Consider the following 11,958-nt stretch of genomic DNA (forward strand, 5'->3'; position numbering starts at 1 on the left):
ATTCGCTCAAAATATTATTAAATTAATTTCCAGTCCAGAGGTTGCCGCCCAAGGTGTTGTTAAAGGATACAAAGAAGGTAACAGCGGAAGCACATGGTTGGTTAACTCCAATAAGATCTCTGACATCACAGGCAATATAAGTAAAGCCTATGAAATTATGTCAAAGATATAAAATATAGCTATAAACATTGGACCTCCTGGAAGTGACTTCTATAACTCGGCATGTTTTAAGAAAGGAAAATAAAACACCAATTAACACATAATGTCTTAGTGAACTATTTATTGATATTACGTAATAAAAATTGCTCATTTTTTTTAAATTGTCCTTTTATTTTGTGCGTATAGGATCACTATTCCAAATACAATGTTAAGGTTTTTGGTATGTTATTATTTTTGTCATTGTTCGTACACAAGCTCACTAAGGATACCGTAGGCTTTCTTGATAGTGCTTGTAACATCTTTTACGGGTTTATCAGCGATTGATAGCCAAGTACTTCCACTCTCCCCCTGTTTTATCGCATCTACTACCCCGCGTGCTGCCGACTCGGCCCTAAAAACATTAACAAAAATCCACATTCAATAATATGAAAAATGTTTTTGTTATTGTAAAATATTAAATTTAATTCCGCATCTTATATATAATATTTAAAAATTAATGTGATATATTATACATGAGTGGAAAAAATATATATAAAAAAGGTAATAAAAACTGATTTTTGTTTTGATATTATTTGACATAAATAATAAGTACAGACTAAAAATTAACAGTAATGGCAAAAAATTACCCAATGTTTATACTTTTAAACATTGAAATAAATAAATTCCATAACTGCCAATCAATTACTGAAATAAATTAAAAATCAATAACAAGTTTTAAAAGTTGTATAGCTTACTTTTGTAATCGGTGGTTAGATATATTATCCAACATCTTTTTTTCGACTATTTTGTCAAAATTTCCCAATTTCTCTTTGCTCAAGAGTGAGGTATCGGTGGCACCAAAGCAAATTGCTAGCACACGAACTCCAGTTCGGTCGTAGTATTCGGGCAGCTGATAAAATATAAACAAGCTCATAAAATTCATTTTATACCATTACAGCCTTTTGTAGCGAATTTTACAAGTCTTAACGTCGACGTGTCATTGACAAGGTTATTCTTAAAAATTAACTTTAGGTACTTATTACGGTAAAGATTAGGACTTACAACCTTGTATTACTAATAATATTCCTAATATTACCATAATAAACGAATGAGCTAATTGAAAAGTATCAATAAATACATAAGTATATGATTGGAAATTTAAATAAACTTCAAATAAACACTTACTGCAACATTTTTTAATGTTATTTACGGGGTTCGTAAGTTAAGCTTATCTTTTTCTTACGAATGGTCAAATAAATGTCACATAAAAGAGTGAGATCATTGTTTATCATAACAGTTAAATTCTAGCTTACCCCAATGCAATTACTGAACTGTAAGACAGCGCTCTTCGTACCAAAATAAATAGGAATCAGAGGATCTTGATACAGAGCTGCGATGGAAGACATGTTCATCACTACACCTCCTTTACCGCCCTCGTCTTTTCGCATCATGTCCATGGCCTTCAGCGTACTTGACACTAGTGCAGTCTGAAAAATATAAACATATATATATAACTAGCAGGTACAAGTGTATTACGAACTTTTACACCCATAACCGGTACACTTCCGCGAGCACCTCCGCCTGGAGTTGGATCGCCCGCAATAAGTGTCGCCGTCAACCATGAAACCGTACGGCTTCCACGTATCGCCCGCACTGCTATGACCCTTTGGCGTCCACCCATATCGGTGTAACATACAGCGCCATAGAGCGTACCACGCTGCCACATAGACGCCGACATGTAACATTTGATTCTCCTACGTAGGGTAGGAGACGGCCCAAGGTGCCAGCGGCATTGATGAGCTTCGGGCCCAGTTGGACAAAGTGCTACCCGAAACTTCATCTTCCATCCAGGTTCAGACCCAGATATCTCATCTGGGCCTGCAACTTAATTACCGTCCCTTGGACGGCGTTAGAAGCCCCTCGGAAGGGGCCCCGACGTGGATCGTGGAAGAAAGTCTGTGGTTCGGGTCTTCAGGGCGTTCAGAACATCCACCATTGAATGGCCAGCCCTGAATCTGTATTGAGTCTCTGAGAAACCCGGCCCCACCTCTTGAAGATGCTGAAAAAGACGAGTAGCAAGAATCTTCTCGATTAGCTTGACCGTCTCATTCAGCAGCACAATTGGCCTACTTTTATTGGCCACTTCAGCAACAGAACCAATTTGCCCTCCTGCCACGACTTCGTGAACTTCCCGCTTCAAAGACATTCGTTAAACAGTTCCGGAAGCCTCCCACATAGGGGCTCCAAGGCGTCGCGCAGAACACGTCCTGGGACCCTGTCTGGACCCGGTGCAGTGATTCTGATCCTTAGTCGGTCGAAGGCCATCTCCATCTATTGCTCCGTGATTTGTAGTTTAGCCACAATTTCCTCTTCAATCATGGAGCAAAAGGCCATCTGTGGTAGGGACGTGCAGCTCACCTAGGTGGGGAAATTATTCTCCAACCAGGCCCTGGAGTAGTGCCGGCGGCAGCGTCTCGGTTAGAGGGGCACCTTAGGTACAGATTGTTCCTCGCACGCCACGATACATACGCCCATGGGTCCTATTCGGGGCCACCAACAGTGCCTCTCTCGCTCGCTCTTTGGCCAGGCGTATCTTATCTCTCTCTATCTCTAATTGCCAACCTATCTGCCACAGATATTAGCTTTGTAAGAAATATAAGCTAAACCTTACCGTCAGGAACCAACCAACCTTGAACGCAAATGTTATATATAATGTGTCATATATCTCTGTAAATGTCCTGGTAACATCATCAACGACTTACCCTAGATCTTACACAAAGACCGACTGCACAGTAGCTTTTTCTAACAATGTCGTACTTTCAATAATTTAACTCTAAGGAAATGTCAACTCAAGGTTCCTTATTTACCTTTTTCATTTATCAAAACATCAATAAAATATAATAGATAATTCAATCCAGAATAATCTTCAACAAATTTATATATTAACCTCCCTAAAATAAATGTATTTATTATGCAAAAGATGCTTAGAATACGATAAATGTTTTTATAATAACGATAACGCGGGTATAACAATAATGTATTACTTTTTAATAAAATTAATGAACTTTAGGTTAATTTCGAGTACAGCTTCTACCTTTTCAAATAATTACATTCATTTCGATGTTCATTTGATTTCTATTGCATTTACAAGCGTAATTTTGTGTTTGTATATAATTGTATGGTGTCAAAACGTCTCATTAAAATGCCAAACATGTAAACGAGTCAAACAAAACTGAGAAGTGTTGAGAAAGTCCATAATGCTCAAATTATGTTCAAATTCGCAAATACTGTCTGCAAAAAAACATACCCGACTCTTGCAAGCCTCCTAGCGATTTTTACTTGAAAATATCTCTTGAGATAAATTATAAAAATTATATTTAATGTAATGTAATTTTACAAATTGTTAGATATTATTTTTTCGATTGTAATATTTAAAATATTTGTTTCATACCTAAACTAAATGATATAATTTTTATTATTAAACTAAGTAGATTTGAACCTGTTATCTTCGCTTAAGATCCACGTAATAAATTCTTAATAGTAATCCAAGTAATAAGTTACTTGTATAAATAAATTATAAAAATAATTATAATTACACATAGCAAAGTACCTATGCTTCAATGCCCACGCGAACATTATAAAATAATCGCATTGTAACCTTATTACGTCAATGAAACAAAAAAGCGCGTTAATTATTTTATTTCTCGTCATTTCTTTATATTTCTTGGTAGGTAGTCAAAATCAACAAACAATTTGGCTTTTACAAGGAACATTGAATTGACATTTTATATAATTGTATTTAACGTAAACCAACGGTTTAGAATGTAGATTATATCGAGAGGAACCGGGAAGAAACTCAATTGTTACTGTTATCCAACATTTGAAATACAAAGTCATATCAGTTAAAACAATTATATATAAATCCTGCCTGAAAATCAACAATTACTAAATACACGCTTTTTATCATCAATAGGAACAATATTTTGGCGAGTACTATACCTATATTAACCTTACACCTATATTTAATAATTTTTATTTAAATTTATTTAAATTATAATTGACAAATTTAAAAATATTTGCGGATTTTTTTTATAGAAAGGTCGTATAGTAAATTATTGACTTCGCGGAGTTGGAAGCTTATCCTTGTTATGCATTATAATGATTTTATTTATCTCTAATTATATCAAAAGGTCAACGTTATTGTGAATATACATAACATTGTTTTCAATCGATTGTGACGCAACTGTTAGTATCCCTAATCATTAAAAACATCCTGAAGAGAAACATCCTGAAGAGAGTGTCAAGCTCCAAAATAACAAATAGACCAGACAGCTCTCTTTAGAAAAATGAAATCGTAAAAACGTAATACTAGGAAACAGGAGTTTGTAAGGAATTATTTGTAGTAAATAAATTTTGTCAAACGACGAATTAAATGCGTTTTGAGACCACCTGCTTGTCGGATTTTAAGTATTTTTATATTAAGAATCATCATTATTATTATTTTTTCTACTAATTTAAGCTTAGTGGGTTTTATATTGTTAGTAAAGTGTCATTTGAAAATTCATTGTTGTTCGTAAATGCTTGCTGTTATCGTAAATTGGTATCGTATATTTCTTATATCAATAAAGAAATTAAATTAATCTCTTAAATTAAAGCTAGCGTGTGAATGACCAAGTTAAAAATAAAAAGCGATAAAATAAAACTTACCACATTGACTTCAATCTCTTTCTTATATTTATCCTTGGCGTCATTCATGATGCCAGCGTTGTTTATAACTATATCAATATATCCGTGATCTTTGATTGTAGTCTGATACGCTCCAAATAAATCATCCTGATTTGTGACATCTCCCTTTATGAACTTGACCTTATTCACTCCGTACTTCTTGTTTAATTGATTTTGTAATGCGATACCTTTGTCCTCTGCAATGTCAAGATTTGCCACGTGCTGAAACATAGTAATATTATTAATCTGCTTGATTCCCTCTTATCTTGAGGTTTGGTGGTATGTGACAGAATCTCACTCTAAAAAAAACATGCAGGTTTCCTAACGATGATTATCTTCACCTTCTTTAGTTAATTTACATCTTCTAACCACTAAGCCATCTCAGTTCTCTACTTGACCGGTCAAGTAGATTAAATTGTCTAGAAGTATCCGAATACTTCTAAGCATTATAATCTAATTAAAACGTCAACCACTGTCTCATACCCAAAGAAGTAACTTTTAATTACTTCAGACAGTTAATTTTATTCTAAGTATGAATTCGCTCTCAATTAAGCAGTTGATCGTCTAAAATGGTGGCACATATCCTAGGCTTACGGGGCCTATGCCTAGGGTATGTGCCCCCATCCTGAGGGGGCCCCGAAGAACTAACAATTTATCTCACACGTTTCTGCATACGTTGACTGCTATATATATATATTCGTAATTGCCATATGTGTAAAAAATAAGCAACACCTTTACCACATGGCTAGAGACGATAGTCGATATTAAAAGTTGAAAGTTGTAGAAGTGCTCTTCATGAGATGAAATAGAAATAGATATGCTGTGACCATATGATTGTACAACCAATCAGATTCCTAAGAATTTACGTAAATTACCGAACCGTTTATTTGAAACTAAACTCGAAGCCTGGCTATAAGAAAAATGTTTTTACATGGTAGACGTTTCATTGTTATTTTATTAAATATTTAATTTTGCTATATTCCTTTGACTAATGGTTACGAATTATAGTGTTAGCGGTCATTTTTCAACAATGTTACGACGACTGAGTAATTTATCAATTATATGCATAGAAAGTGATATCCGTGAAAAAAATTTACTTTGAGGATATAATACAAGATTTCGCTCAACAGGAATCCCGAAAGAAAACATTATCGTAATTTTAACGTAAAAACCAGCAGCATTCTTATATAATTAATGACATTTATTATAAACTAATGTTATTATATTACATTATTATTATTTAATAAAGAGATATTACAAATAACAAAATTAACAATAGCAGTGTTGATATCCGAAAAAAAGAGATATTTGTACTAAAACATACCTTCACATTTTCATCCAGTAAAAACTCAATAACTTTAGCACCAATGCCTATCGATCCTCCCGTTATTAAAACGACTTTATTCCTTATGTCGAACATGACTTATGATTCACTGTTAACTTTGAAATAAGTTGCATAACGCAGTAGGCGGTCTATTTATATTGAATGCATTTGAGGCAAGTATGAATTAAATAAAAGTCAGTATGAAATGTCAAAATAATTAATGATAAGGATGATATTATGATTGGAAGATGCTACAAAAAAATAAGATAACAAGGTGTCATTGATTAAAATTAAATTTTTGTAAGTTCTATAAACAACGATAATATTATTATATATATTTATTTATTATTTATATATTATTTTATTTATTATTATTATGATATGGCTGGAAAGAATGTTACTTGTGAGATGACGTCAGATAGGGAAGTATATATCCATACTTCCCTATGTGACGTCATAAGAAGACATGCTGTGCCAATCCCAAGTAAATTAGAATAAGGTGGATGAGGATATTAGTCTTATGTGATTGGCTTAAACATTGTTTACTGTATACATGAATAATAAATATTTAATCTCTACGTACCAAGTACTTCAGTACAACAAGCCAAACTCGTATCTACATCTACTTATGTATATTTCATTTTACATTAAAATTTTGGCGTACAATTACGCCAAAATTTTAAATGAAATATACATAAGATAATGATAATCAAGGATATAAAATTGTAAAAAATATGACGTAATACTTTGTTCGTTATTTCTGATTTACTGTAAAATACCGAATATAATGCTAGATTTTACTTAAAGTTGATTTACTATTTTTTTTTATAACATCTGTCAGCGGACAAGCAAATGTGTCACCTGATGGCATATGGTCACCACCGGCCATAGACAATTTCGCTGTAAGAAATATTAACCATTCCTTACATCACCAATGCACCACCAGCCTTGAGAACTAAGATGTTATGTCCCTTGTGTCTGTTGGTACACTGGCTCACTCACCCTTCAAACCTGAACACAATAATGCTGAGTACTGCTTTTTGTCGGTAGTATATCTGATAAGTGGACTGTACCTACCCAGACGGGCTTGCACAAAGCCCTTACTTACAAAAAGTTTCAAACTTTAATATGGGAACAATTTCACCCTAATGATAATAAATAACGTTGTCATCGATGCTTCTAATTCCGATATTATCGCGTTCATCTATACATCAATATATGATATGATATAACGTATTTTGATAACCTAATGTGATCTTTGACGGGCTACATAAAATATGGTCAACAATATCATGCTGATAATTAATTATTTTTGTATTGTGTGATGAAGATAAAACTACGGGCCACCTAAACAGGATACGTTCGGATCTACAGTTCTGGCAACAACAAACTAAAGGTAAAAAAAGAAACAAACTTGTAGGTATTTAAATGTTTTAAAAATGAGAATTTTACTACGGATTATTAAACACAAAATAGACTTTGAATCAAATCGAACCCATTTTTTTTATATTTTTAGGGAAATGTTGGTATGTCGCAACGAGGTATGTTCGTTTATATAAGTTTTCTCTGAATGTCTTATAAGCGAAATAAATATAAAAATATGAAAATTCAGTTGTGTTACTCTTGTTGCAACCCATAAATTTGATTGCACTTGATTAGGATTTATATCTAATCTCTAGGTTAAAAATATTTGACGGCTTATCTATCGGGCTTGTTCAATAACTCATTTAAGATTACGGATAGAACGCTATCTCCTATTTTCAGTTTATCTTTCATAATTTTCGTTTTACTGTCAAGCATAAGTGTTATCTATCTTTTTCCTCTCACCTATCTAAGCTTCTTCGTAAGTTTCTTTTATTATAACTACGACATGAGTTGAGCATGAAATTTCATGCTCAAAACTTACATGCTCATTGATTTGATATAATATTATCAAATACAGTAATTAATTATTTTAAATATAAACGAGGTATCAATGCATACATAGGTTTATTTCGTTAGATTACCATGCCATTACATTAACATTTTAACGAAGACAATAACGAAACGAAACGCTTTGAAAATTTCAACTTTGCTTTTCGGCAGTTTGTTTTGTTGTAAATCTTTATGCTAACCTCCAGTGGCGGACCTTAGTCCGTCAGAGGCCCGGGATAGCAAAACTGAAAGAGGCCCCCCATTCATTCATGGATTCCTGGGGAAGTGCCCGCTCAAAAGCGGGCACTTTTATATTCGCTGAGCGTTCCAATATAAAAAGTCTAGATGGCTGATGCGCGTCCAATGACGCGTTCAGCGAATTTAAAAAGTCTAGATGGCCGAAATTATGTAGGTACTAAGCATATTTTTAAAGTTTTGTTTAGGATTTGATCAGGGCAACGCGTATAGATTTGGAGCCCCTCAAGACTGAAGGCCCGGGGCGAACCGCCCCCTCGAGGGGGCGGACTAACAGGGGAGTAGACTCCCCTGTTAGTCCGCCACTGCTAACGTCAATTTGCATAAGAAACCGCGAAACAGCATAGTATCCAACGCATTGAATCTTTATGCCAAAAGTATCTGAAGGAAGGGAGATATATGTATCATAATTTTGAAAAAAGTTCAAACAATGCCGGATGTTAAATTCCGGCAAAGTGCAGTTCGTAAAGCACTTCTTTCCTTGGACATTCATAAGTCGAGTGGACCCGATGGCATCCCTCCAATCGTGCTACGGACATGTGCTCCCGAGTTGGCACCGGTCTTAACGCGTCTTTTCCGGCAATCTTACGCATTAGGCGGCGTCCCGATCTCCTGGAAGACTACTTTGGTGCATCCGATTCCTAAAAAGGGTAACCGCTTCCCAGGAAATTATGCAATTGGATTACCAGCTTTTTGGCAGATCGGAGCATCAAGGTCGTTGTCGACGGTGCATGCTCCGACCAAAAATTCGTCAACGCTGGTGTTCCACAAGGCTGCGTTCTGTCACCCACTCTGTTTCTTCTGCATATCAATGACTTGTTGCAAATCAGGAACATTCACTGCTATGCAGACGACAGTACCGTTGACACCTCATACACCCGCCGTGCTAATATTTCTCGGGAAAACGTCGAAGAAAACCGGAACTAACTTGTGTCTGAAATCGAGTCTTCGTTAAACGAAGTCTCGAACTGGGGCCGGCTAAACCTAGTCCATTTCAACCCCAAAAAGACGCAAGTTTGCGTCGTATCTCCACGGTTCGAGAACATTTCGATCGCCACAGCTAGTATCGGAATACTTGGCGTTTATATTTCGAGCCTCGTTCAGTTCCGCGGTCAATTGGAAGACAAAGCCAAATTGGCATCAAAAAAGCTTGGTGTGCTCAGCAAGGCAAGACAGTATTTCACGTCGGCCCATCGCCTAAGACTATACAAGGCGCAAATTCGGCCTTACATGGAGTACTGCTCTCACCTCTGGGCGGGTGCTCCCCAGTACCAGCTCCTTCCATTTGACCGTATCCAACGTAGAGCAGCTCGAATTATCGACGATCAAGTCCTTTCTGATCTGCTCAATCCTATGGCTTTGCGTAGAGATGTTGGATCACTCTGCATCTTCTACCGAATTTTCCACGGGGAGTGTTCCGAGGAATTGTTTGGATTAATCCCGGCAGCTGAATTTCACCTTCGGACATCTCGTCAAAATACTAAATTTCACCCGCACCACTTAGATGTCTGTAAATCCACAACAGCGCGATTTTTAAGGCATTTTGAGGAAGTGCGCGGGTCCGGTTGTAGACCCTCGCATCCCTCTTCGCCAGGATGTCCAACGGCGGAAAGCACGCCAAAAGGGTCGCCGCCTCGAAGGATATTGTGCGATGTCCCCGCACCATGCGAATGGCCACTCTCCGCTGCATACTCAGGAATCTGAGTCACGCCTAACTCATTATCTTGACCATAATATTCAGAATGAAATATTACAATTATTAGGAGAAATAACAAAAAAGCAATTGTTTTGGAATTGACACAATCCAAATATTTTTCAATTATTTTAGATTGCGCTCAAGATATTGCACACGAAGAACAAATATTGACTGTCGTACGGTAAGAATTGAAATGCAAGCAACAACAAGAAGTAAAAGATGTAGTAAAAGACCATTTCATATTTATTAATTCCAATTAAGGTTGACTTTTGATGAAGGCCTTTAACATTGTATTGAAAACAAATAAATAAATAATAGTGATGTTTCAACATAAATGAATCGTACCGTTATACGTACGTCATATATTTATAATTATTATTTATTAGACTTAGGTGGTTCGTTTATTGATAAAACGACAATCTATAATCATATGTCATAATATAATATAAACAAACCAATATATTACGTGTGTGAAATGAGCATCTCAACTGTTAGCTTGTCAACAATAAACTTCAGTTCTATATAGTGATATCCAGCATAGTTCTACAATTATTGATACCTATGTTTTGTCAATAGTTCCGCCGATTATATTATAAAAATCCTTTCCTCTCGTTCGCTTTGCCTCTTTCTATTATAAACAGTTTTATATAATTTTATAATTTTTTTTTTTTTTATTTTAATTCACATAGGATTTTCATAAAATAATTTTCATTTAATTATTGTCATACATTGTTAATTTATTTAATTGTGTCTGTTATTTATATAATAAGTACATAGCGAAAACAACTGCTTTCCAACCGGGCGGCCCACGACAGCTGCTCTAGTTTTAATTTAGTTACAAATTTAATATAACAGCTATTTTCGTACGTGACATTGGTGAAATAATCTGTGCCTTTTTGGCACAAATAAAAGCCACAAAAAAGTTATTAATATAATATAATAGCGGATGGGCAAATGAACCAGCTGTTGGCATTGCCCATGGATATTGGGGCTGTAAGAGATTTAACCATTCCTTATAGAGCCGATTCAACAATAACCTTAGCAACAAAATGTTATGTCCTCTGTGTCCCTTGCACACTGGATCACATTGACAGTTTGGCGGTAGAATATAATTATGAGTGAGAGGTAACTACCCAGATTGTCCTGTAAAAAAAATTAATGAGTTATAAAGAAACTTTAATTTTCGATTTATATAACAAATACAAAATGTTTTTTTTTTTGTTATATAAATCGAAAATAAAATTTTACGTATCAAAGCATATATAATATTATCATAAATTTTATGGAGAAGATAAATAGTATTTAATGTATCTAATGCAATGCGTATGTAATATTATTAGAAATTTTATGGAGAAGATAAATAAATAATGTCAGTCTAATTAAAAATTATCAGAAATATTTGATACGATAACCTCGTCAAATGTATTCTTAAAATATAAATAAACTACCTAAAGCCTTCACATGGTTACAATTAGGATCTACATACAACTTTTAAATTGCAGAACAAACACAAAAAGAGAAACTCTTGCTATTTTTTTAGGAAAGTTTTTATTCTTGGTTTGTATCTACTATAATATGCATGTATTAAACAAATAAACCTTCCTCTTGAATAACTCTGCTTATTAAAACAAAAGCCGCATTAAAATCCGTTGAGTAGTTCAAAAGATCTAAGCGTACAGACGGCAGAAGGTGACTTTTTTAATATTTTATAGAGATAGCAATAGATAATTAGAAAAAGTAAATGAAGGATAATAAAATTGTTTGTTTCTAATGAACAGATTCCGGACACACACACCACGCACCTCTTCGAGGAGTTACAAATTTTATTCTCATTATAAAATATCACTCTCTTAAATTATCAGAACTACTACTACTACAGATACACTACAGAAACTACTACAGAGGC

General features: G+C 34.8%; 1 protein-coding gene across 1 annotated transcript; it reads right to left on the reverse strand.

Annotated features, from left to right (window-relative positions):
* Positions 1–252: 252 nt before the first annotated feature.
* On the reverse strand, positions 253–6,345 carry LOC125064881 (15-hydroxyprostaglandin dehydrogenase [NAD(+)]-like). Its single transcript, XM_047672177.1, has 5 exons — positions 6,188–6,345; positions 4,846–5,085; positions 1,452–1,625; positions 894–1,048; positions 253–550 (listed from the first exon to the last, which is right to left on the reverse strand). The coding sequence occupies exons 1-5, from the start codon at positions 6,281–6,283 to the stop codon at positions 397–399; spliced, it is 819 nt and encodes a 272-aa protein (XP_047528133.1). The 5' UTR covers positions 6,284–6,345; the 3' UTR covers positions 253–396.
* Positions 6,346–11,958: the final 5,613 nt, after the last annotated feature.

Source organism: Vanessa atalanta, chromosome 6, assembly GCF_905147765.1.
Source record: "Vanessa atalanta chromosome 6, ilVanAtal1.2, whole genome shotgun sequence".
Taxonomy (NCBI): domain Eukaryota; kingdom Metazoa; phylum Arthropoda; class Insecta; order Lepidoptera; family Nymphalidae; genus Vanessa; species Vanessa atalanta.

Coding starts and splice junctions, on each gene's coding strand:
- LOC125064881 (XM_047672177.1), bottom strand. CDS start 6,283: ATGTTCGACATAAGGAATAAAGTCGTTTTAATAACGGGAGGATCGATA. Junction 5,086..6,187: donor TACTGGATGAAAATGTGAAG/GTATGTTTTAGT, acceptor ACTATGTTTCAG/CACGTGGCAAATCTTGACAT. Junction 1,626..4,845: donor AAGAGATTGAAGTCAATGTG/GTAAGTTTTATT, acceptor TATATTTTTCAG/ACTGCACTAGTGTCAAGTAC.